Here is a 27,944-nt window from a genome sequence, read left to right on the forward strand (position 1 = left end):
GATAATGAAACAGATTGGACTTATACCAAATTAACTTGATTAATTGAGCTAGAGCTTGCTCAGGTGCGAGTCAAGCCAAAGGAGAAAAGACGCAAACCCAAGAGTTGGTGGGATGAGGAGGTAAGGAAGGCGATAGAGAAACGTCAAAAAGCGTCTAGAGAACACAGATATTCAAAGAAGAGCGGGAACCAGAGGCTGAAGTGGACAGAAAATGGCATACCACCATTAAGTGTAGAAAGGAAGCATCCTATTTGATTAATGAGACAATTAGAAGAAAGGGTGCCCAATGGATGTCAAAAATAAATACAAAGGATAGAAAAGCAGCTCGAAAATTCTGGAAACATCTAAATACAATGAGTAATAAGACTAGGCTAGATGAAAGGTTTATTGTTACAGATCACGGTATTCGACTAGAAGGCGATGAAGCAATGAAACACATTGGAACAAAGATGACAGAAAATTTTAAAGAAAGAAAGGTAGCACATAATTTATCGAAGGAGGATAGACTGGCTACTGTAATTGCTTCACTTGAGCAAAGAGAGCTGGAAAGGGCAGAGAAGAAGGTTCCTAGTGGCACGTCGACCGGGCCAGATGCGATTTTGATTATGCTAATAAAGAAGCAAGGACCTAAATTGAAGCAAACATTATTACAGGTAGTGAACAAAATGATAGTGAATTGCAAAGCCCACTATCAATGGAGAGTAATTAGTATGAACATGATATAAATTGGAAAGGGGACAGATCTGACATAATTAACTACCGTCTCAAAAGTGTGACATGTGTAGCTTACAGGGTTGTGATGCAGATTATAAAGGACAGACTGCAGGCTTGGCTGGAGATCTAGGGGGTGCTAGGGGAGCTAAAAATTTGGTTCCGGAAACAAATTAGGTTAGAGGACAATCTTTCTTCATTCACGCACCGTTTAGAGATTGCTGGAAGGAACACGTGCCCCTATGGCTAGCAGTTCTGGATATTAGGGTAGCCTACGGCAACGATATTCAGGAGGAGTTCTGGGACATACTGGGTACATTGGATGTGGAAGAAGGATTAATTCATATTTAAAGACATATATAAATGTAACACAGTGCTTATAAAAGGGGGAAAATGTATCAGGGCCTATAGGGATACAGCGGGGGATTAGCTAGGCAAGGATGTCCTCGGTCTCTTTAGTTATTCGTGTTGTACCTGCAAGGATTAGAAACCAAACTAGAGAGGAACGGACAAGGCTTCAACCTTTCTTTTTTCAAGCAAAGATAATGGATTAAACAGTCATTACGCGAACTAATGTACGCTGATGATATAGTGCTAATGGCTGACAACAAGGAAGATTTGCAAACGTTAATAGACCTTTGTGTTACAGAGGCATATAGATTAGGTTTAAAGTTTATTGCGGAAATGTCTACAGTCATGATATTTAATGATGAGGTCTGTGAGCATATAATATTGGAGTTCACGCTAGAAGCAATGGATGAGTACAAGTATCTTGGGGTGTGGATAAACAACGGCGCTGAGTATCGGACAGAGCATGAAAAATATGTAATGAATAAAGCTAGTAGGAATGTAGCTGTCGTGAAAAATAGGGCACTGTAGAATTACAATAGGTATGAACGGGTAAGAGGGATCTGGAAAGGGATGATGGTTCCCTTCCTTACTTTCGGATATGTGGTCCTGTGCGTGAGACCAGATGTTCAAGCAATGTTAGAAATCAAACAATGCGGCGTAGGGAGGCTAGCTTTGGGAGCACATGGCAATGCACCAAATCAGGGGGTACAGGGTGATAGGGGATGGGAGTCGTTCGAGAGCAGAGAAGCTAGCTGTAAGATAGCATTTGAGGAGCGATTGAGAAAAATGGGGGGAAGCAGTGGGCTAGGAAAGTTTTCAGATATATGTACATAAGGAATGTTCACAAAAAATGGAGAAAGCGAACTAGAAAATTGACAAACAAATATCTGGAGAGCAGTAGGGGCGAATGAGCTATTATTTGTTAAGAAAAATGTTAAAGTAACAAAGAGAGCTCTGTGGAAAACAGGGATGCTGACGAAATCGGCACTGGTAACATACAGGATCTTTAAGCAGAAAATTGCCAAAGAAAATATTTATGATAATTGTAGGGGAAGCTCTTTGTTGTTTGAGGCCAGGACGGGAGTTTTGCGGAATAAGACATTTAGAGTCAGGTACTACGAGATAGACACATTGTGCGTTGCGTGCGGAGAGGTGGAGGAAACGGCTGACCACTTGATAGTTTTCATTAAAGGTCTTCACCCTACAGTGGAAAGCAGCGAGGCTGATTTATTCAAAGCACTTCGGTTTAAGGAGAGTGAAGGAAAAGTAGATTTTAAGCGGGTAGAAGAAGTAAACAAGCGAAGGCTATCTGATTGGTGGCTAAAATCAAGACAAGAGTAAAATTTCCCAAGTCATGGCTAGGTGGCTTGAGCCACCGCCCAATTTAAGAGGTTCAGCCTTATCCATCCATCCATCCATCCATCCATCCATCCATCCATCCATCCATCCATCCATCCATCCATCCATCCATCCATCCATCCATTCATCCAACCTCCCACCCAATCACCCACCCATCCATCAATCCTTCCATCCATCCATCCATCCATCCATCCATCCATCCATCCATCCATCCATCCATCCATCCATCCATCCATCCATCCATCCATCCATCCATCCATCCATCCATCCATCCATCCATCTATCCATCCATCCATCCATCCATTAATCCATGGTCAATTCTGTCGTACTGAGGAAGAAGAAAACGGCAGTTTGTAGTCATGGCTGCCCAAGAAGGTAATGGCAATGTTTTGGTGCCTGAAGACGCATGTCCGGCTGGGCCAAAAGAGGAACCTCCTGCCGAGGACGGGAAGATGTCTACAACAGATCATGGCCCGACCAGCACGCCCTGTCCTCTGCAACAGGGTCCTCTAGAGGGATTGGTGCCCGTCCAACAGTGCTACGTGATGCTGCCTCCCAGTCGTCACCAGCTGCTCCCAGACGACACTGCGCTGCCCACCGACCCCCTTCCCGTCTGGTCAGATGGCGTCAGCGCCCGAGGATTGCACATCTGCCCTTCGCGCTACATCATTGACGAGCTCGTCGGCATGCCTACGAAAGCGGAGTAAGTCTTTATAAGCTGAAACTAAAGCCTGAAAGCAGCTTACTAGAAGTGTGCTAAAATTCTTAATGTTCGAATAGTGAATCAAATATCCTCTCAATAAATTTGTAGAACGGATGAAATGCTGCCTGTTAAAAATTAGTAAAAATAAATCAGTATATTTTGAAGTTTAAGCATACTTTACGAATAACTGACAGTAAGCTGGACTAACGATCGACGTACTCTTTTCTATGACTAAAAAAACTTGCGAGCCATCTTGCGATGTGTTGGGACAAGTGTGCGTCAGCAGTGTTGGTTTATGTTTCACATTTACATTGATCGCCTTCCGAGTTCGCCTTTCCATATGATTTCGCTGCCGCTTATTCGTTCCGCTGCTTCCTGGGCCTCTGGAGGGCGGAGGTTTCTGGAGGGTGTAGGTGGGTGGCGGCCGCCGCCCACTCATTCACTGAAACCTCGGCTTCTGCTTTACACGGTGCAAGCCGTTGGGTGGAAAGGGGTTTGAGGGGAGGCCTTTTGGATGGTGAAGATGGGTGGCTGAGCGGGTGGTGGCGCCTCTGCACGGCGAAGGCTTCACACGCCGAGCTTCACCCGACCCCCCCCGGTCTTGCTCTTATTCCTAGCGTAGTAATTTAGTGCCCACCCCAATCGCGATTCGGCTTGCGCGGGATCCTAGGCACAGCGCCGCGACGCGGTCAAATCGTGCGGTAGCGCTTGTGAGTTTCATACAGTAGAGTGCACCTTTCTCGTGAAGACTTTTAAAATTTTCCCGCTTCAACCGCTGGCCTGCACACAGAGCTTGGGTGTCGTGGAAACGTTTGTCTAGGTTTCACAAGGATACTTACTTGGTTCAGCCTCGCATGATGCAAATTCGTAATCATCTGAGCCGAGATCGACGAACTGAAAGCCGGCGGCGCCGCGCTACCACTGAAGGGCGGCAATGGAGCCATCAAAAGACTCGCGCATCTTGCGACGCTCACCTCAGCGCCATTCGCGTCGAGGCGATTTCCCTGCAGAGAATAGCTGGTGCCACCACCTTCTTTTGGCGAAGACCCGGCGTTGCCAGCTTTCGGTTCGTCGATCACGTGACAGACGATTGCGGCTTTGCATAATGCGCAGCTGAAGCAAGCATCTTTGTGAAACGTACTACGGGACAAAATTTACCGAAATACCCAAGCTCCATGCGCAGTTCCAGTCTAAAGGAGCGAGCAGTTGAAGCGGGAAGTTTTTAGGTCTTCACAAAAAATATGTACAGTACTGCATGCATGGCTCCGGGAGAGGACGGCGCTGCAGAGCTCAGCCGGGCTTAGCAAACCTTGCATTGACACCCGATCGTGGAATCTGACATTCATAAACGTAGCTTTCGCCTCTCTGATGTACTGAGATGTGGAGCTAGTTTGTAGGCTGTCGTCACCAGTAGCAAAAGGTGAGTTTTACACATGTATGACATGACAGATATCGAGTTAATATATTCATCGCGCATTGAGTACACCTGTATTGGAGATTAGGGTTGTGTGTTCTGTTTTGACAGCCATAGACATAACCCCTTGAATTACTGCGCCGTACTACATCGCCGTCATTATCGTTTAGCGTTTTACGAATATTAGCGCAAGTACCGATTATTCATAAACAATAATCAATGCCTGTTTAATTTTGTTCTGTTACTATCAACATTGGTATTCGATTCGATCTTGAAAAAGTGCTATCCACAAACCCGCATACAAATGACGCACTGCCACACTCACAGCGTTGTTGAAGCCAGGGCCGGCTAATTGGGAACTCGATTCACGGAGATGTTTGACTGCGCAAGTAGTTCGTGATTGCCATGCGTCCATGCACAGCATAGTCATGAGAGCCAGCGCATACAGCACTATCGCATCGTTGGCTTCCAGAATTCGTCCCCTGAACCAATAAAATATCCAAGGTTATATTTCGCAGGGTTCACACAGCGCGAAATGTATGGAAATGAGGACAAAACACGACATGGGGCAAAACGCGACATTTTGGCACTCAGCACCTCTTTCCTTCTTTGTGAGCAAACGTAATAACTCTGTTTATGCGCCATGACCCGCTGCCTATTCACTACAGTTCATTTTCATGTCGACCATATTGGCCCCTTCTAACAAGAGAAAAAAAAGTTGTGAAATCAGCTTTGGACAGCGAGACAGCGGCGGCGAAATTTGGCGTGCCAGATTTGTGAAAACTGTGAATGTTAATCAATATGGCATCCTAGATTAACGCAAGCATTTAGTTACTACATTCGGTTATTCGACTTCAAAGTACCAGATTTCTTGGGCCTGAAGTAATTAAGATACAGTTATTTTCGAAGCCGGCTGTACGTTGGGCAAACGCGACGTTGTTGTGTTCTGGTGCAACTATTGCAACACGGTTTTGTTGCTTGATCAAAAGATCTGACCTGTTGTCCACATTGTGACAGCATTCATGTAAACTACTGCATGACGCATCATTCCGGCAGGCTTCCCCTCCGAGACACAGCACGCATGAGACATTGAACAAAAAAAAAAAACAGCCACTACACACACACAAACGTATTCTACAAAAGGAAAACAATGTTAGCACGCAGAAAACACGAAGGAAGCTCTGCAGAGACACAAGCAGCTCAGGCCTTATCAAGTGTTTTAGTGCCCTGAAAGACTCCCACTACAGAATAGTAAGGAACATTACAGGACTTTAAAAGCAGGCACTGCATAAAAAGGCTTGCGAACCTCAGCCTCGCAATCTGTTCGGCTGGCATGAATAAATATTTGTACCACACATTCTGACAATGGAGCAAGCTCTGTTCAATCTGGCCTACAATAACACGCAAACCTTGGGTTCACGCGCTACGATTGGAACAGACTCGCGTGTAAATTCAACGCGGCTGAGCGAAACGCAATAAATGTGCCACTAAAACGCAAAAAAAATAGCGGCAAGGGAAGGAAATCTAAAGACATCGCGTAGCCAGGCTACACGCACACTCCAGCGGTGGAACTGAGTAGGCCGTATTGGGCCATGTAACAAAACAGTAGCGTATTCGGTCTTGATACAATGTCGGTCATTCGAAAAGGCTCAAAATCTAAAAGACTGTCTAGATGCGCTTGGAGCCAGCATCGTGTGCATTCGTTGCACGCGTGAGTAATACGGTGATTTTCGAAGGGCACCTCATTGTCCCGTTCAGAATCTAATTTTGTCCCAAGGGGTGGGGCAAGATGCGAATTTTTGAGGTTTTAAATTTCCTTAAATTTTGTAGTCTTATTATTCAGCTGGCCTTTCCACATATGATGAGTGTGAAGACAGGAAGGTATGTAATAAATCAGCAGTAATTGTTTTTTGATATCTATGAATAGAATTAACGGCGGTGATTTGCATATTTGTGTCGCATTTAGCCCTCTCTCCCCTCCCTAGGCATTCTTTTGCAGGGTGCTGAGAATACGTTTGTCCGTGTGTTGAGGCTGTTTTTTTTTTTTGTCTAATGCATGCTGTGTCTCGGAGGGAAAGCCTAACGGAAATATGCGTCATGTAGTAGTTTACATGGCTGTGGTGACAATGTGGACAACAGGCCTACGGTATTTCGGGGGTCAGGTGGTATGATACGGCTTTATTCGGAGTTTTCGGTTGATTGTTGCAGTACTATTAAAAAAATGACATGTCACTTACGTAGAAAAGCTTGTAGCAATGATCTTTAGTATCTATGCCTGGAAGTTAGTAGCTTGGTTCTATTTACTTCCGCAAATACAGAGCAGGTAGATAGTATTGTGATTGCTAAGCAATGTAGTTTAAATGGTAACGATTGCTAGTTGAACTAGAGAGTATCAAGTAGGAGCTTCACGACAACATTCCCAGTTATTATATAGCGAACTAACTAATTACAACTGTATTTACAACGTTGCGGCCTGATGTTCAAATATTTCGCTCGCTGGACCGCAAAAGGCATTGGTAAATGTGAGCAATGAAACTAATCAGGGAATCGTTCGCAAGAAGAGGAATTACTTTCACTGCCTTTGTGCTATACTTCTAGACAAAAGGTAGTAAAAAGATAATAAGTAGAGCTGTTTATTAACTCTGATTGTTCGCTGCCATATCTATAACACCTCTTAAACACAGAGCGAGTAAAAATTGATATTCACTAACGTTATGCTTCGCCTGGTTGCTCATTATTACTAGACGAGGAATTGTTCATTTCACCCTTAAAAGGAACGCTATAAAAATAAATAGCACAAAGAGTTATGTCATAACCTAATTTTCTAACCAAGTGTGTTCACATGTGATGCGCTCAGGAAAACTTAATGTTTATCTTACTGCATGTTCGTAATTATAAGAGCGATATGTTAGACTCTAAGGCAGCAGCAACTGGCCCTTCTCGAAACGTCAAATTTACAATTTATATGAGATGGGGAAAAGATTATTCATAAGTGCTTAGTGAGCACGTCGTCTTTATGTGTTCGATTCTGGTATGTGCTTTTCTTGTTTCCTGAGGCTTTGTTTATGTCGCTTGGGATTGCTCGCTTGATGTCAATGCCTCGCGCGCTGGGCACGGATTACATCGAATGTGTAGTTTCCAATTTTTGTTCTAATATGCCAATGTTAACGCACCACGCTGGACGACATTAGAAAACACATACAACATAGATGAAAAACAATTACTATGCTTTCTTAGTAAGTACAACAGCCTTTATTCAGAGAGTACTCTGCAAAACTGGCCGTCATTCCTTTCTACGTACCCACAAAATGCGTTTTATACTTGAGCAAGGATTCAGGTTCTTTATTAAGGTTATATAATGCATACTCTTAACAAGGTTTTCCCCACAGCGGTTAGAACCAGTTATTTGCCAAAATTTAGCGCTTGCTACCAATTTTTGCTCATAAGGTCATTCATGTTACTACTTTCTAGGAATAATGAATGTTACTACTGCGTGCTGTACTACCTCCAGTTACTAACAGGGTAGTAAGATATGTTACCAGCGATTAGTACCTTTTTGCTTGACGTACGACTAACTTTCATTTAAGAGTGTAATTTACTAGTTGCATGCAATGTCGCTGGTGATGTTTGCTTAATATATGCGTTCTGACGATGATACTGCAGTTGTTCTCTTGTTAAATGATAGAGAAAAGGAATATAATGAGGAGAAAGGAGGAGAGGTCGGACTTGGTTTGCGCAATGCATTTTGAACTCAAGCTATGTTGTACGGCATTGCGCCCCGAGATCGCGTTTCTGAGAATCAATGCTGCGCACATTCGAGTGTGCCGTGCACATGGCTGGCTGATTTTCTCGATCGTAACTGGGTACCGTTGTCTATTTGTAGTCAGTGTGGGGAAGGAGCGTCGTCCTTGCGGATAATCCATAAAGCGGTGAATTTGCTTGGTATAGCGCATGTGAATCCCCTCTTTAACGATTGACTGGATGAATCTGGTTGTCAGAGGCCCGTTCAACGTGTACACAGGGAGGCCAAAGGCGCACTTTTGGTCCTCCTTAAGGAGCGTTTCGACCTTAGTGGCTTGCGTTTTGACTACGTTGAGGTAAGGAAGGTGCAGGCAAGCCTCAAACAGTTGAGTCCATGATCTTGAGCGCATTCTTCTTGAGCTCTCTTTCACAGTTGGTAGCGCGTAGTCAGAGGATGAAGCTTGGGAGAGCTCTTTCAGGAGATTTAATTTCGGTGATGGTCGCTAACGTTGTGCTTTCTGTCCTAATACTCAGTGCCCTGATCATGTCGTCCTGAATCAGTTTGGTCTTTGTTTCGGTGCGCGGGTTAGGTTGCCTGTTCCAAGCAAGTTTTGTGCTGGCTCACTGGGCGCCGTTCGATCTTCTAGGATGAGAAACAGCGCCGTTTTCATCGTGTGCCTGCTCAGCGCATTGTGTTCCCAATGCTCGCGCTTTGGCGCGCAGCGGACCATACGCCCGAATTAATTTGTTGTTGCATTTTCTGCCTCTTATTCGGCCGCATGGCTTGAGAGGTACACAAATTACTTACTGAAATAACTGCCCCAACCCACGTTGCACTGCTTTATCAGAACTTTTTGTACTGCGATCGCTGTGATCGCGGTGCACACGGTGGAAGTGGAGTGAAGAGTGAGCGAGCGAGCTCGCGCCACTATAGTGATTGTCTCGGAGTCGTGTTTTTTCAAACGAAGTCTTTTGCCCGATTTTATTAAAATTTTAACTCCGCAAAGAGCAAGTGAACCGACATGCGACTTTATGTGCGGCCTAGGCATTATTTGTACGAATGGCGGTTTAATGCTCCTATAATATATTCTCTCAAAGGCGTGTTCGCTCGTGCAACAGGCTGTGCTGTTCAGTGAGTAGGTGATTACTCGTCTGAAGTTCAATTATTTTAGTGCAGGAAAGCTTATTATTTCGGAGTTAATATACCTCGGACACCTCGCAGGCTACCGTTAAAGGTACCCGACTGACGGTAGCCACTTAATGTTTGTTTGTAAATAGGCGAATACAAAGCCCTATAGCTGCGCACTGTAACACGGTTGTGATCAGAATTTTGATGTAGGGCTAATAGTTTGGGTTGATTCAGAGCAAACAAAAAAGGCATTTAAGCGCTGATTTGTGAGCAACTACAGCGCTGCATGAGTCATTCGAATGCTGCTTGTTTAGGTGATTATCATCTTGGGTAAGCATATGCAATATTGGCTTGTAAGAGAACATTGCCTTCCCTCTTGTAATCTGCATGCCCAACGCACTGTAGCCTGGACTGCCGCAGTTAATCGCTTTCGGTGGATGTAGCGTGCAACAGAAAAAAACTCAAATACTGAAAAATCAATACTCGAATTTACTCAATTCTCTCTGAATCAAACACGTTGGTTCGTTTAGGAATCGCGAGTAGCAAGAACAGCGGGGGCTTCAACAGTGATAACCACCCCCTTGGCGTCGAGTTCGTGAGCAACGGAGTCCAATTGCAACAAAACAAATATGTACAGCGATGCGCCAAACATGAAAGATAGACCTGCACCGCGAGCTGCATGAACAACGCAGGCTCAAGCGGCAAGAACTACCCTTATACTATCCAATTCCTGAGCGAAGGAGTCCATCTCTAGCCACCCAAATACAGCAAGCAATGCGCGCAACATAAAAGCTAGACATATGATGCAAGCAGCATGTACAGCGTGTATCAAACAGCGAAAACCGCCTCTTTAGTTTGGGGTTTGTAAGCGAAGGAGTCCGACTGCGATAAAAATTCCTTCAGCAGTGCGCAAGATGAACGCTAGACCTCCAACGTTAGCAACGTAAACATGGGAGCTCAAACAATATTAAGCGTAACTTTCGAGTCGAGCCTGGGAACGAGTTTGACATCAACCACATCGACACGCCACGAAACGCGCGCAACATCAAAGCTGCACCTGCAGAATATAGAAGAGCTGGCACTGTGGGCATAAGACAACAAGAAGCACAGCTTTCTTCGCCTACGAGCGAACGAGTCCATCTACAACTATGCCAAACAGCATTTACTGCGAATAAAGACTGCAGTCGCTCGCGCTTCGCACCAATTAAACCGAACAAAACACACGACTGACAACTGAAGAACGGCCACTCACCTCACAAAGTGGTCAATCCAACACATTACAGAAGTTTTCCCAGCTGATCCTGTGCATGCAAACCTTTCGGAGAGCCGCTTTGCTTTTTCTGGACGGAATTACAAAAAAACGTTTTCCCACTGTCTCCTTGGCTGTTGAATCTGTGCGCGCAACTGAAGCTGGGCATAGCCGCAACGCGTATGTGCCGTCAAAGATGGAAAAACACTTCCCGCCAACCCGCCAAAACTGCTGCACAGAAAGAAAACGAAGCGCAAATCCTAACCCTTGGCAATGGCGCTGGCGTCTGCTGCGGAGCAAAATAAGCGCGCGCTAACACGTGACCACGGCGCCTCGGCCCACGGGAGGCTCGATTATCCGGCGGCGCGCTAGAAGAGGAGGGAAGCCGGCAAGTTCAAAGCTTTGCGTTACTTTTGCTTCATTGAGGGGCTTTACGCGCGGCATCTGTCGCGTACGTGCAACTAAAACGGATTGAAACGACATGCGCGTATGCTACGTAGACTTCTCACGTTTGCGTACTTGAACTCTGTACGTACGTGAAGCTAAAACTCTCTAATCCTGCCACAATTGTTACACGGGATAAGGCATGGGCATACTCTGCGTGCACGCGCTGTGTTATCTCAGGCCTTGGCAGCGGTGATTAGTAATGAAACTGTACAGCACATAGCCGCTCGTAAAAAGCGCTTCCGGTGTTCGATGGTGTTTTAGGGGAGTGTTACCCTATCTTCAATATGTTCTGTGGGTCTTGGCTGCAATGATCTCGAGCAGCTTGCGTGGCAGGACAGGACCGATATAAATCTCTTATATGGAATCTAAAGCTTGTATTTATTGAATACTGCGGACATGCTGTATGTCCAAGCAGGAGAGGGAAACACATAAAGGTGAAAAGGAAATCAAGTACTATTGTAATTGCTTTGCTTGCTCTCGGTCCTCTGCTCACATATGAGTCGCTGGAGTAGCTTCTCAAGTGCGCGCTGGTTCAGGGTCCCCGCTTTTAGCATGTTGAAAGCAACTAAGGAGCATATAATATTTAGAAAGTGTTTGGAGGCAGCTATCGGCTGTCAAATCCACTGATTTACGGTATTTTGAAAAGATCAAGGCGCCATGCTTTAATGCAGAAAACATTTTTCTATTGCATTATAAGTTGGTAGTCTTTCTATATGAATTTCTTCGCTATCACTCTAAAAGCTGCTTACGGAGTTAGCTGTTACTGACGTAGAAACCCAGCGGACGTGCGTGTTGTATTACTACAGGCTGAACTTTTGAAGGCGAGAAGAGTGCGCTGGTTATCAGCACAATGAAAGGCGCAGTAACTGTCTCACTCTCGGTGGACACACCATCCCTGCCCTGAGAGAAGGGATGAAAGAGGGAGTGAACGGACAAAGAGTGAATGAGGCACCGTTGTGCACAGCAAATAAATTGATTTTATAATGCATCCTCGTGTTCAGCAGCCGAACACCGTACAAGATTTTCTCCCGGCGGCAGCGAGTTATGAATGCAGATTTATAGAGCTGACAAACACCCAAACACAAAAAATAGATGTTGAAATCAGGAAAGGACCCTCCTAGGGTCGACTGTCGAAATTTATCGAAACACCTCAGTCCTAATAAGTTATTATGGGTGTTGTGCGGTAATATGTTATGATTAGAGATGCAGGACGAGTTTTGGCAGTATGACTTCCGCGTGTGCGCCGCAAAGCATGCAGCTCCTCGGCTGCCGTCGCTGTTGCTTTGAAAAATACAAGGACCGTAAAGTTTTCTTACTCCCCATTTTTTATCAACCAACACCAAGCAATCTCCATTCGTGGTGGACACCCTGATTTTCTCGCATCCATGTCCAGCTGTTTCGGACAAACATTTCGATATTTGGGAAGTTGGAAGTTACTTTTAGGGTAGTATTGAAGGTAATAGTCCATTGTTCTGATATGTAGCGAAATCTTCCTTTTAAATTGTTTCAATCGGTCGCATCAAACAGTCAAAACTCCCACAGAAAACCAATGTGGATCTTTTTTGACGATAGAAAAACGTTAATTGGAACAAAAATTCATGACTGCCGTCAGTTTATCGGCAGATATGTTGGTTGTTATAGAGAAATCTTACATTATATGAAAAAATGAGTTCATAAATGCTTTCCCCTTCAAAACTGCTTTTGTCCAGAATTGCTGGGTATGCTCAGGTTATCCGGCGGGTCAGAAAATCTCTAAACGTTTTCCCACTGCTAGCAGAATAAGCTGCGAATGAATCGTCTATCTGGCCTTGCAGAGAATCGGGTCGATTTAAGCCCCATCTGGCGACGAATCTTGGACCACTGTTCGCGCTCGGAACGTACCTGGTTTTCAGCTCCTACCGGGCTAGCGCGCAGGGGGCGGATGGATGGTGCAGCGTGCGGAACCTTGCGGTAGTCGGAGCCATTATCGTCACCGTGGTCCCTTTGGTCGGTCGTGTCGCGAGCGACGCCCTCGACAACTGGCCGGAGTTCAGGGAGAAAGCAGAGGCCTTCGTGGCCGATTTAGTGTAAGTACCGCTTGCTCCTGAAAACTGTAACCTTAGAGTCGTTCAGGAAATCATTATCATTAAATGCCATGTTGAGTGTTGTGGCCACTGTTACTGGCTCCTTATTCTAACGACTGCCAAATTAAGGCAAGGAGCTTCAGTACCAAACCTTCTGTCTCTAAATCCTGTGTGGTGAAATAACTGTTCAGAAGGGACAGAACCTACGGCTAGAGTGGCGCTAGCGTCAGTTGAAGGAGAAAAGGCGCCGCTTCCTACGGTGGCTCGCATCGTGTTTTTGCCTTTTCTTCCTCATGCGGGGGCTTCTCCTTCGATGTTTTCGTCGTCTTCGCAGCGTGGCTGCAGCAATGACGCCACAATCATTCTACGTTAAAGTATGGCGATCAGCTCCTTCTCACGCACGGAAAACGTACGTGTTATAAAAACCAGGATCCCTCCTGCGCCACCGCAGCAGCTGACCCCGTTCAAAGCCTTACATCGAAGCTCTGCTAAGCGCCTTTGAGAAAATATTGAGCATATAGACAGATTATTGCTAATTTGATCCTGTTTGTAAGTGCTTTATATGTGCGATAGCAGTTTTACGCCCCTGTGTAGTCCTGTCCGGCTATGAAGTACTCTGTTGAGCTCCACGGCATAAGGCTGTCTTTTGAAGCCAAGTCCTAAGGTAGGACGTTTGGCTAACCATTTTCCGCTTAATGTTTACCAGAATGGAATGATCACTCTCAAATTTACACGGCAAAGCCTTGAGCGCGGTTTCTGTCTCTACCGGAAACTTAACTATCTGCCCTTTGATCCCGCACTTCCCAGAGTTGTACAAGAATCGGCGAACCTGTAAAAACGGGATTCGGCGCGAGATCAGCCGTTCCGCAGCCGGAGTTAACGGAAGCAAATTAGTAGGTTTGGGAGGATACACACGACCATTACACACAGAGTATAAAATGATCTTTTCTTGCCTTAAGGACATTTCACATGTAGTTCACACAGGAACCCACTTAACTCATCTAGGAAATGATTGTCTAACGCCAAGCATGTTCGTAATCACTCGTGTTAGGTCCCACTTGTTCCAGAGTCTGTCACGTGCAGAGCATGCATGGGCAAATGGACTGTACAGAAATTGCCGCTTGAAGATGCCTGTTGCGGCGACGAGCTGCTGCTGTCTTTCCACCGCTTACCGCTTCCGCTGAGTTTCCTTACCTAAGCAGTCCGCTTAGAGTCGAAGGGCTCTCTGCTCTGCAGTTTCCGAAACTTGTCGAGCCCGCAATTCGGCAGCGCGCTCCTCGGGAGTCTTGGGAATTCATTTCCACTTGTGGGCAAGGCCATCCGCTTGTAGTCGGTGCACTACTTTATAGGCAGTTTCAAATTGTTGCCTGGCATGCTTATACTGTTGATGCAGCCCCGCTTCTGCTTGTCGCTTCGCTACGACCGCAGGGCCTGTCGACTCATATTGTTGTTGCCCTCTTTTTTTGTCGCCCATGGAATAATTACAGCACACAGGAGCTGAGCCGTCTCCCTGCCGCGCCTCGCGAGTCACGTGACCTTTGTCTCTACGTCCTTGCGCTCGCCGCCGACGCCAGCGTTTTTAGATAAGGGCGGCTGGAGAACAGCGCCGGCGCGCCAAGGCATAGTTTCTTACTACTCACTAGAGGAAAAGCTGGCGGCTCTGCACTTCATCCACCATGGACGCCCGAGGCCAGACAGCTCTTTAGGTTGATATTTGGTGGCTTGTAGACCGTGCTACGGTTTGGCTTTTTTGCGTCGTTCAGTTTTGTTTTAATCCCTGTAGTCTTTACTGATGTTTTGTACACTTTGTGGCTGTAAGTGCAGCTACGCACGCAGTTCATTTGAGATCCGAAGCATCCAAAGGCCCTTGACCCGAAGTGAGATGAGCACAGTGTCTCCCCCCCGCTGGGAGTCATTTAGGCAGCAATTTTGGCTTGCTCACCGGGAAGCTGTGCTGCCTGCACATTTAAATCTGAAGGAAGGGAACAAATTTTTTTTGTAAATTGAGAATTCAGCAGTCTGCTGCCGTCACTGCTCTGCACACTTCTTTTGAAGGGCGAAGTACTTCGACAAGCGCAACTTATGTTAACCGCACTCGCCGAGGACTGCGTTCGAGTCATTTCGAAGACTAGCGAAGGCCGCGCATTGCATGCAGAAACGATTTTCACTACATGAATTAGTTCGCTGGAAAACCCGCATGTGCCAGAGTGCTGTGCAATTTAAGTGCGCGTAAAAGATCCCCAGTTGGTCTAAATTATTTCGGAGCCTTCCACTACTGCATCCACTGCACCTCTTTTTTCCTTTCTTCTTTCACTCCCTCCTATATTCCTAACTTACGGCGTGGTTCGAATGTCCATCAGGATAGTGAGACAGTTTCTGCGCCATTTGCTTTCCTGAAAATAAATTTTCCTTTTTGACTTCTCAGCATGAACGCGGCTGCCCCTTATTTGTGGTAAAGGTTTTGCGCTTCCTAATTCGTGTTTTTTTTTGGCAAAATCTGTAAGCGCAGCGCCATGACAAAGCGAGAACCCGGTGCGTGCAGAACTTGTTTTTAATAGAAAAGCGGGGGCTCGGGTAGGTTTTTCATGGCACTAACATAGCCTTTGCACGGACACCATGCACGTACCGCAATAGTATACTACACGAATTAAAGGTATCTGTTTTTCACAATACGAATACCAAAGCTTTTAAAGTGTAATCTTTTTAGCACTGGCAATTTTTTGAAAAACTATTCGCTCTGAGAAGTGGGTGTTTCAAACGCAAAACAAAAAGTTTTTCGCGGTTAGCTATACAAGGTGTTTCACCTAAGATTTAAAACATTTTTAAAAATAGTCTTCTTTAGTTACAAGAGCGCTTTTTTCGGCATATGATTGTCAGCAGTGTAGTACATCAGAATAATGCTAAGATATGCTAGCTAGAAGCCTGGTTAACTAATATAAATAGTTAACTCTTTAACAATTACTGTTAGGCTCCTTGATTACTGAGGGGCGGGTAGCCCACCATAAGTTATATCCACATGAGTTTCTAGAATTTCAAAAACGCGGTTACCGTCTCGCATTACCGTCTTGCGTTACCCATCTTGCATTCCTAGGACCCAAGGGTGGACAAAGGTTAACAGCACGTGTGTTGTGGACGTCATCATTATTATCAGCAGCAGCAGCCTGACTATGCCCACGGCAGGACAAAGCTACCACATACGTATCCAATTAACCCGGTCCTGGCAGCTATGGCTTGGAGGTAGAGCATCCAGCTCGTGTGCAATAGGACCGCGGTTCGATTTCTGATGTCGCGCAGTTGTCTGCCTGAGAAAAAAAAAACCGTGTGTCGATGGGATTGCATGACCAGGAATGGGGTGCGCCTAACCTCTATGGCCAGAGCCAACACGCTCCCTCACCACAAGTGTATTTGGGCACCCTGGTTTAGTACTTTGCCACAACCTCCTATATGAATATTCCCCTTAAGACAGGATGGAGAAAGTATATTATAGCAATTTTTTCCAGTAGGTGCTGTTGTATTTTTATCATCCTCCGCTCTCAGTGGCCTATGCGCGATACAACGGAGGCCTTGAGCCGTTTGGGCCAACGACGAAGTGCCCAACAGAATTGAAGTAGACAAGCTGTATTATCCTAGGCCGTTGTGTTCTACTCGTGAATAGAGTCCTTGTGCGCTATTAGAGCTCGGACCATACAAAAATCATTCATCATTTGCGTGATGTGTTGAAGTTTTCCGAGCTAGCCGAGTTAGGAGGGGGAGGCTACATACATAGTTCTGAGTTCCTCAGTGTTACGGACTCTGCTTTTGTAGCGCAGGGCAGACTACGGCTTTTTGTATGACTATAACAGTCATCGGCTTCACTTTGTTAGCATGTTTCCTTAGAGTTTGGTAACTGATATAATATGAGATTGTTACTTGCATAAATCTATCCTCAAGGACAGAATACGTGCGTGCAGCACGGAGCCAGCTTGGAGGACCCTGGCGGCGATGTGCATGGGCCACATCGTCCGCGTAAGCCGGGGCGACATGCGGCGCCTGCTACCGCTGAGCGGAGCCGTGCTCTTATTCTGCGCCGCCACTCTTTGCTCTCGCGACCCGTCGAGTGTAAGTGGAGTGCCCCGCTGGCCCACTGCTCCAGCTCAACCCGTTCAAACCACCTTTGACGGGCAAATATTATTCCGTGTCCGGACTGTAGCACACAGCGGGGCATACCAATGCCTGTTTTAACGATCGTGATTAGCGGCGAAGAAACGGAGTTTCCTGCTGACCTCAAACAAAACATCCTGCGCTACAGCAAAGCAAGCCACCGGAAGGCAGTCGCCTACCATCCGCAGACAAATTTAAATGAGCGAGATGAATCTCTTTCATTAAAGATTTTCGACTACAGCCCGCTTGTGTGAAAGCTCCCGACATATAAGGGCCTGGCTTTGAGGTATTATAGTTAAACTTCAGAAATAAGTAAACAAAAAGAGAAATGATGTAAAAAAATTGCGTTCACATGCAAACCGACAAACGTGGTGCGTAAACAAAGCCGTCAAAGGCATGCCGCGCATGCACGCTGACATCAAACAAAACACCTCAGACGCCGCCCCGCTTCACGTAGTCTTCACCTATAACACAGCTGTGCAGATAATACCACAGATAACACCAAAATTGCTCGGTCACTGGAGATAAACTGCGACCATCCTCGACGCTATGCAACCAATCGTCAATGACGAAGCCGCCCTGGCCGCCGCTGGTAGCGTTCAGCGTGAAGACGGCGCCCCACTGTTTGCCCAGCGTAAAAAGCAAAGTGCCCCTAGATTTAGGTAAAATAATGCAGAAGCTTTTCACTGCGGTGTGCGTTGTAGTGAAGTGCAGATTTTTTATGTAAAAGTTCTTTTTTCTAGGGAATAATACAATTCTTCGGACCAGAGATTTTTAGTCATAGCAATGCACTTGCTCATTAACATGAGCAGGCTGTTTTATCACCTGTTCACACAAACTAGAATAGAGTTTTATGAATGCCAATAATATTTTTGCTATCGTAAAATTGTGCACAGTCAATGTGGAACAGTTGGGTACAATATAAGTGGAATAGTATAAGTGTAAAAGTATACATGAAGAGCAGTATACTCTAATGGCCATTTATAGCTTCTTATGGCTTGTGCGTATATAATACTACCGCCTTTTTGTCTCAGGTACACGGCTCAATAAGAACAATTTTTTTGACGGCTAGAATCTACTTAGTGCTTCCGAAATTTTACAGTCTATTCAAAACTTTTGGGTTTGTTATCACAACTGCGTCCTCTCTTGGAAGCAAGAGAAGAGGGATGTTTTCACAGTAAAAAATTGTGAGAAAAACATCTTTTTTCCGAACAAGGTTTTCTTTTTCGTTTTCTAGCAAGGAAAGTTAGACTACTACGAAAATATTTTCGCATGTTTTTTCAGTTACACTAGTAAATTTAGCAAGAGGTGAGAACCCTTACTGGCTGCAGTTCTCATACAAGAATTACCCATGTGTCCTCTCCACAGGGAAACCTTCATGACAATGAGACTGTCGATATACTCAATAAGCATTTCATAGTCGGTGAAAAATATAGCCTTACTTGCCCACCTCGACAAGCGCTTGTCTTGCCCAAAGCTACTATACGGAACTCATTAGCAATGTCACTAACTATACTGCTCGAAGTTAGAAATTGATATCACATCTTGATAAAAGCACAGTGGCTGGATTCGTCGATATGAAGTCAGTTTAAATAAAATATATTCCGATCTAATCTCTGATGTTCTAGCTCATTATATAAATAGTACGCTTGAGACAGCGTTATTTCCTGACGAGCTCAAAGTACCAAGAATGTGCCTAATTCATAAGGGTGCGAGTGATCACTCAGCCAGTAACTTCCGTCAGATATCAGTGCTCCCCGTGTTTTCAAAAGTTTTCAAAGTTGTCATAAACGTTAGACTGGAAGGTTTTATAACAAAAAAATAACAATCTATGAAGCAGAATACGGAATCCAAACAAACAAGTCAACTGGACAGGCATCATTAAACATTAAAAACGAATTAATACACAATACTGAACATAGAGTGTATACAATAGGGATATATTTTGATCATCAAAAATGCCTTTGATTCGGTGGACCATGAAATAATAATAAGGTTGATCACTACGGTATACGAACTGTTACATTAAAACTAATGAGAAGTTTTTTAACTGATCGATCCCAGTATGTGAGAATAAATAATGAACCTTTGTCAATGTTAAATATATTGTATAGCGTGCCGCAGGGGTCAATTCTTGGGTCTTTCGGTTCAGAAGCTGAGCGCCATAACCACTGAGCCACCGCGGCGGCCTTTTCCAATAATGACGGATTGCAGCTTTTTAATTGTGGAAGATGCGAGATGAGATCAGTGATGGTGCCTTTACATACATAGTTCTCAAATGGGCTGTCAAGGGTGGGATGGCCTCGTCAGGCGAAAATGCCTTTAGCCTTCTTGCCGATGACAAATTTTGTATATTGTTTGTCGTAAATAAATTCTTCTACTACTACTACTACTACTACTACAGGGTGTTCAAAACTAAGCATGCTGATTTCTTAGAATTAGGCGCTTAGTGGTACGTGAAAACCATCACTGCACATAAGTTACACGGCGTGGAGGACACAAAGTGAGATAATTCTTACCGTCGGACAACAAAATGACTATAATATATTAATGAACTTTATAGCCACTGCGGCTAGCGTGAATATTTATACTGGATAGACTAACACCGATATGTGACGTAAGAAAGATACTGTCGCGCTGCTGTCGTCGGCTGGAACGACTAGGGAAAAACTTGGAAGGTGAAAAGTAGGCTTGGTGCCCATAGGAACACATGGAAGGAAAAGTTTTCAAAGCCTTTTTTGATTTCACAGTGCCCCTGTGATGTCATCCCTTCCTGAAGAACAACCAGATTCATCCTATAAGAGGTTCTGATAGTAGAAAGCTTCATTTCAAAGATGATGCATTTTTGAAACGCCGTGTTACGTGCGCATCGGGTGACTGCCGGCAGGGGCTACGGAACATAGTGCGGGCCATTGAATCACATGCAAGCAAAACTTCCCGAAATATGTGCTCGGTTCAGAGAATACCAATGAACGCGCCTGTTTTTTAAATGTCGGCAAGTGTTTTGATGCAGTGTGTCAGAAAGTATGGTAATTACAAAGCTTTTTTTACTAAAACGTCCCGATAAACATCCTTATGAAGCCGGCCTTACCTCCAATAGGCGTTCCAATAGGCGTTCTATCCGTTGAGTGTTTCCTCGAATCGCACAAGCTTCTCGTGTAGTCCGACATTACTTCGGACGTGCTTCCGTGTGTGCAAAATTTGCCCTCTAATAGAGTCGGTAAAAGTAAACAGCCTAGACAGCATTATCTGAAAAAGCAGTTCTCAAACGCCATATAATGCACAGGAATTATAGCCACGCACAGACGGCACTGCAGACGACACCCCCGGCCGCCTGCGGTAAAGCCCTGGCGTCCGCCAGCGCCACCTATGTATGCAAACACGGTGCTATTCGTCTGCTACAGTGCGCAGTTAGTTCATCGTACTGTTTGGGGACCGCCTTCAAAGTAAACCTTGATATAGTTTAAACGGCGATATTTGTGAGGGAATATAGCGTGCGTGGCAGAACTACACGAGAAGTTTCCGCAATTCAGAGAAACACCCAGCGGATAGGGCGCCTCTTGCGGTGCGTCCGGCTTCATAACGCACATTTATCGTACAGTATTCTTTAGCTTTCCTTCGAAGCACCCGCCAGCTGTAAACGAACGGCCGCGCCTCCATGGGTGCTCAGTGAAACGAGAAATATAATTTGGCAAGTTTTGCTTACATGTGTTTCTATGGGTCGCTCTACCACCTCGTATCCTCAGCGGCAAGAGGCTTCCAAGCCCACGACTCGCGATTTTTTAAACATACGTCGCCTCCGAAATGACGCTTCGTACTTTCAAAACTTGGTCTAGGATTATTTTGGTTGTACTTCACGAAGGGACGGCATCACAGGCACACTGTTAAATCAAAAAACTTCTTCCAAATTTTTTTTTCTTCCGTGTATATTTGTGGGTGCTAAACCACTTTCCACCCCCAGTCAGATCCGCGAGCCGAAAACCTCCGCTTTGTTAGTAAACACGGATGTTGGTCTATAGGCGGGGGTCGGATTTCTAGGCTGCTCCATTTCCTAGAGTTGTTCTAGGGCATGCGTGCTCTGAGATATACGCCTCCGAAGTTTCGACAGATTTCGCGTAATTACGCATGTAAGGCGGTGGCAGTATACGCTTAACTCCTCGCCAATGAGACAAAACTGCTGCGTCGGGCACTTCTTCCATTTCCACAGTCGAAAATGAAGGCAAAACAGGTATTAGCTTCACTGACCACTCTACCTCGTTGGCAGGCGAGACGCCACGTCACGCCGGGAGGAGGTTCGCACCGAGCGTCAGCGTAGGGCATGCCCGAGTATGCAAATCGAGCTGAAAATTTCGACGCGAAAATCTCGACATACATGCGTGCTAAGAGAATTCGACCAAATGGAATTGTGTAGCATTGCGATTACCTCATAGTTTTCAATATAAGCATGGCCGCTTACTTCAATCACTAAGAAGTTAATTAATAAATTTTAATTAATTATACCAGTGGCGGTTATAGTTATCTCCAATTGGGTCCCTCTGGCCCCATTAATATTGTGTAGAGGTGGATATCACGTATCTATTAGTACCAAATTTTTGAAATTTTGTTAAGCATATGGCAAGTAGAGAGCAGTGAAAGATGAAAACTAGACTTAATATGCGTAACTCCAGCTGCCCGATGATAGTTAACTAAGATTTTGAAAAAGACGCAGTCATTTTGTACAGCCTCTAATTCCTTTATTATGGCAATTGCGACGGAGTCGCACCTGTAGGACGCATAATCAAGTCGGCCGAATATATTACCGTGTAGAAGTTTGTTCAATGAAAGAAACATTTCTTCTAATGTATAAGAGCCTGCATTTTAATCTTCGAAATGTTGAATTTTATATGAAGATTTCAAGAAAGGTTATGAGGTATATTAACGCGAAGGTACCTTTAGCATAACACATTATTGAGATGAATATTGTTAATAAAATATAGTTCTGGCATTAACGGTGGTTCTGGTCCCACTCATGTATTTAATTTATATATCCCCTTAAAGCACGAATTAAACCGGTAGAGAGGAAAAATTATTTTGTAAATAATGATCACAAGACATATTGGAACCCAAGCGTTAAATATTAGACAAAACATTTTCGCATTTGCGCCCGATTTAGTTGCGTCTGGCACCCACTGAAACCACGGCGCAAGCACCCCGGTAGATGGCACGCGCGTAGGCGACCTTTCTGTGTCGCAGTAGTGTCACTCATTTCGGAACAGGTGTGATGGAACGGCAGCCGTCTACGAGCGCTAGTGTTGAGCAGTGTCTGTATTGTTTTCAGAGGCCTCCTAGAGACTCTGAGCGACTTGCGCAACGGACAACGGGCACGCTGTCACGTTCCATTCTTAAAGGTCAAGCTCAAGCATCCTCCATTGTTTTTATATATCCGTAGGTCAATAATGCAAGTTTTGCCCTGACAGAGCCACTCGCTAAAGCCCACCCGTTTCATCATCGGAAAACTCACCGTCAGAGACGCCTTCGTTAATGATTTACACAACTACACCACTCCGAAGTTGTATATAAAATACATTGTCATGCAGGTGGGCATACATCGGCCAGACGGGATGATGCCTGAACGAAAAGCTCCGAGAGCATCGCAGGTCATGCGGCTTGTTAAGACACATTGCGGCACATTGCTGTAGGTGCAAGGGTTGCATACCACTGTTCGATAACACCACAGCCTTCATTTGATACCAAGATACGATGCAAAAGAGAGCTGTTTGAAGCTTTTTGCGTGATGTCCGTAAGTGAAGGCACGTCCGCCAGTGGCCCGTCAGTCACAGTGATGAAGCAAGGGGTGGACTTGCTCAAGTGAAAAAAGCTGGACCCTCTGCGCATGTCCAATAACCAAGGACAAAAATGTGTAGACTCAAGCCACCTGATACCACCAAATTTTGCTGTTTTTATTTTCATGTTTTTAACTGCCCGGATAATACAATTGCAATGCAATAAAAAATAATAGTTTTCGCTCCGTTTCTGTGCTTTCTGTTCCTTGCTGTTTTGTGTATAGAGTCAAATATGAAAAACCAACTTCGCTGATCAGGACCTTTCGCAACCTACGGCAGTTTCTTTTTCATATGGGTTTGAGTGCGTTGTACAGGAAATAGGGGAGGAGGGGGTTAGACAAAGAGCAAGATAAATGCTCAGCCAGCCTCCACCACACGTAGACGGCCTCACTCGGGAGGGAAGATAGCGCTCACTGAGAGTTCATGCGTTTGTAACGCATTTACCTGCAGTTTAAAATCATGCAGTGATGATCCTCGGAGCTGAAAATAAGGCGTAGCCCTGCATAAGCACCAATAAATGGGGACAACAGAGCCAAGCCCGCAAAGCACAGAGTAAACGCGTGACCGCAGAGCTAAGGGCGCTCACAAGTCGCTCTACAAACCCCAGTGTTTAGCCGCGCAGAGCCATGCGAAGAAGGGTTGACGCCAGCGATGCGCGAAGCACGCCTAGGCGACACACGTCTAACGTCGATGGCTCTTGACGCGCCACCACCAGCAACGGCCGGAGATGACGAAAAACCTTCGGTGTCAGCGCCCACATAGGAAAATGACACCAATCCGTTTGTGTAGTGTGCGCGTCTGCAACACGCTGAAACACCGAGATGTAGTTCCTCGCGAAGACCATAGTACCAGGAGGAAATGCTACGCATTAGAATGCTTTCGGGTCAGTCGCCCTCTCCCCATCTGGTTTCCGCTCGCGACTTCGTTTCGAAGGAACGCTTCGGCCCGCCACTGGTAGTGGTCTAATGGGAGAGTGAAGTTATAATGGGAAGGACGAATGCAATCTTGAGTAACTTACGTAAGTCTTTTGAAGTCCTTGGAGGACACGCGGCACGACCACCCCAATCCGGTGTAGGCCTCAGGGGATGTCCATAATAAGCAGAAAAGCTCCAGAGGCTGGGCACTCGGTATACGCTTGAGTGTCTCTAAAAGCGCAATCCAGACAAGGCTTATTTACTTCAGTCATAAACAGATATTTCCTTATTTGCAGGCGTAGAAGGCTTCCACTGTTTTCTCGCAACGCTATCCCGTGTACGCACGTCAAAGCATGTGTAAATGCCTCTTCAACTACACAATTAAATTTTTATTCCTGCTGCGGGTCGTTGGGGCAGCGGGGAGAATAAAAAGAACGGACAGCTGCTAGTAAACGACGCGGGATTCCAGTTTCGTTTCTTCTCCCTTCATTTTCGCTCTTTTACACGCTTGAATAAAGGCAGCTGCAGACATGGCTGTCAAATTGGCCAGGCTATTGTCGCATGAACTCCAGGTTCTTTGACACTCTGGCAAAAAATTACAATCTCTCCTTGGCTTTCGCACTATCCTCCACGTCCTCCTTGCTGTTGCTGGCTCATTAAAAGACTCATCCTTTGTAGAATGACCAAGCAGTCTGTGCGGTCATTATGTCGCCGTCAATAATACAGCTTTTGTTTCGCCTATTTTCTGGTCAAACACGGGCCCAGATCCGACTAGGCTCTTATTGGCCTCTAGTTGGTACACTTTATCTGTCAAAAGGGGCGCAGAAATTAACCAGTACATGCCATGCACAGATAACCAGCAGCTCTAGCCATCATTCACATTGCCACCACGGACGCTGAGGACAAGACATCATCATCAACCTGACAATGCCCACTCCAAGGGAAAGGCCTCTCCCATGTCTTCCCTTTCCTTTGCCAGCTGTGGCCTTCGTATCTCCGCAAACTGCTTGACCTCCTCCGCTCATCTTTCTGCCGCGCCCTGCTACGCTTGCCTTCTCTTGGAATCCGCCCCTTGAAGACCAGCGGTTATCTTGCCTTCGCATTACATGCCCTGCCCAAGCGCATTTCTTCCCCTTGATTTCGGCTAGGATGTCATCCACCCGTGTTTGTTCCCTCAACCACTCTGCCCGCTTCCGGTCTCTCAATGTTACACCTATCATTTTTCTTTCTATAGCTTGGTGTTGTCCTTAACTTAAGCTGAACTCTTTTCATTACCCTCCACGTTTCTGCTCCATATGTGAGTACCGGTAAGATAGAGCTGTTGAATAGTCTTCTCTTGAGGAATATTTGTAAACTGAGAGAAACTGTATTGATTCGGAAAAGCGGTCACTACCTGCATGCCCTAAGTAGGCGTATTTCCATACTGTTTCCAGCAGCTAGCTCACAGTTGTAAACTGCTGTTTCCTTGCGAGCCTGTTGAACATTATTAAGCCGAAAGCCTGTAATGGCTCATAGTCGCAGTGCCCGTCCTTCTGTAACCCTCTTCAACTCAATAAGAAAAAAATCGTTGTGCACGATGCGATTCAAGCTAACATCCTTCCGTTCCGCAGCCGAGCGTGCTATCCACTACAATACTTTCTGCCAACGCATATGTAGTTCTTCTTGTCTAGGACGCTGACTGTGTTTGACGGAAGGTGTGTAGTCAGACGGATGCCTCCCAAACGCCCTCCAGTGTCTCCGGCATTTAAGATTCACAAAGAATTGTGAACTTAACATCTTATCCACACATCAGTGACACAAGCATCAACACCACGCTAAAGGTTTCTCCTCACCGCACTTTAGATAAAAAAACTGCCCCCCTGAATTTTTGTTTACTGCATATTACTTTTTAGAACCACCGTTCTGCTCTACCTGTCTAACTCCGTGATCTTGCCTAGCTTTTCATCTCCTGAATGACTTAGCCAGGCAATTTCATCAGCCAGTCGCAGATTTCTTAGGTATTCTTCATTAAGAAGAGTTAATGAAGTTAATCCTCCAACTGTTCCCAACCCAGGTCTTGGAATACCGCCTGTGAACAGGCGGTGAATAGCATGAGCGAGATCCCGTCTCCCTGGCTTACACCCTTCTTTATTGGAATTTTATTGCTGAATTGATTCAAGACTTTGGTAGCTGTGCAGTCGTTATAGATGTCTTCCAGTATGTTCACATGACTTTTCTACACCCTGTTTCTGCAATGCCTGCATGACTGCTGACGTTTTCACTGAGTCAAATGCTTTCTCGCAATCTATGAAGGCTACATATAGTGGTTGGTTATATTCTGCGCGTTTCTCTATCACCTGATTGATAGTGTGAATATGATAGGTTGTGGAATAACCTTTACGAAAGCCTGGTTGATCATTTGGTTGATTGAAAAGTAAGGTTGTCCTGACGCTAATAGCGATTACCTTGTTAAAAACCTTGTGGGAAACAGACAGTAAGCTGATCCTTCTGTAATCTTTCAAGTCCTTAGCGTCTCCTTTCTTTTGAATTAAGATAATGTTAGCCTTCTTCCAAGCTTCTGGCACGTTGTAGGTCATAAGGCATTGTGTATACAGTGTGGCCAGCTTCTCTAGCACAATCTCTCCTCCAGAGGAGAAGATACTGGAGTTAAAGTCGAACTCTTTATTAGTCGAACTCAGGGATAAAAACAACTTGATGGCCACGGTAACAGCTGCTAGGTTTGAGCGCCGGACAAACCTTAAAAGCAAAATTTTGCTACGCATCGGAAGGTTATACCATTCGGATCAATATATTCACAACAGTGTCTCAAAATATCACAGCTGCCTAGGAATTAAAAGTGATGTCCAAGAAATCTGGACTTGGTAAGGGGCCAGGAATTTTATAAACCTTTTTTACAGCTTGTAATCCCCGCTCCTTCTTTTCGATTGGAGAATAAAAATGAATGACTAAACGATTGAATGAATCAATGAATGAACCACACTTTTCAGGTACTGTGCAGTGAAGACGCGCACGAGGATGAAAATATGGACTACGGCGCTCACTACAGAGTTCACAGGCAACAAGAGGAAAAAGGAAGTTGACATTAACATAAAAAAATCCGTGAAACAGAGACTACTAACAGGAGCCAAAAAAGGTACTCAGAAGAATCATAGAATCATTAACAGAGCCAGAAGAACTGAAATAAGGAAAACAAATGTTGATCACAATTCAAGAGGCAGTGTCCTCCATTCAGAGGCCAGATCACGTTGCCTTAGAAATACGCAATATAGAAGTAAACACAGCAGGAAGACGGTATTCGCGTAGCCTGCGGGAACAGCGCATAAAATATTAAACATGTTCTGATAGACTGTGAAGTTATACATGTAGATATCAAGAAAGACACGCTCAGCCTTTCTGAAGGTGTTGTTTGTAGGCGAAATGGAAGCGAGGTTTACTCATCAACAGTAGAGACCAGCAAGAGAAGACTAAGGTAAAGGGGGAGTCAAAAAGCAAAACCTTGGCCACAAGATACAGTCCGCAGGAGCATGCTAGCAACTTGAAATTTTGATTGTGGCCAGCATTTCTTTTATTTTTGGAACTGTCGAAATTTACACTGTGGCTGTGCACAACATCGTGCAGCTTATAGGATATGCAATTATTACGTGGATTGAAAAAGATTAAAGTCAATTTATATGCTCAAAAGAACCTATTATTCTATTTTTACCTGCCTTTAAATAGATTGTCAAAATAAGTTTTTGTAGAGACAGCCTTAGCGTTTAAAATCGCATTTTTTTCTCCTTTAAAGTGCCGCCTTTTGTTGTAGGTTACGTTAACAGTCACCCATGATCATGAACGTGCGCAAACGTGAATATTCACTACTGATATATGACAAGTGACTATTCATTCAGTTAAGCAGCCATAA

General features: G+C 45.1%; 1 protein-coding gene across 1 annotated transcript in view; it reads left to right on the forward strand.

Moving 5' to 3' along the window:
• Positions 1 to 2,780: 2,780 nt before the first annotated feature.
• LOC144124585 (putative transporter YutK) overlaps positions 2,781 to 27,944 on the forward strand; it is an 82,308-nt gene continuing 57,144 nt past the window's right edge. The window contains exons 1-2 of the mRNA XM_077657366.1: positions 2,781 to 3,124; positions 12,919 to 13,170. Of these exons, the coding sequence (XP_077513492.1) occupies positions 2,781 to 3,124; positions 12,919 to 13,170 (596 nt within the window). The remainder of the gene's footprint in view (positions 3,125 to 12,918; positions 13,171 to 27,944) is intronic.

This window comes from Amblyomma americanum, chromosome 1, assembly GCF_052857255.1.
Source record: "Amblyomma americanum isolate KBUSLIRL-KWMA chromosome 1, ASM5285725v1, whole genome shotgun sequence".
Lineage (NCBI taxonomy): Eukaryota > Metazoa > Arthropoda > Arachnida > Ixodida > Ixodidae > Amblyomma > Amblyomma americanum.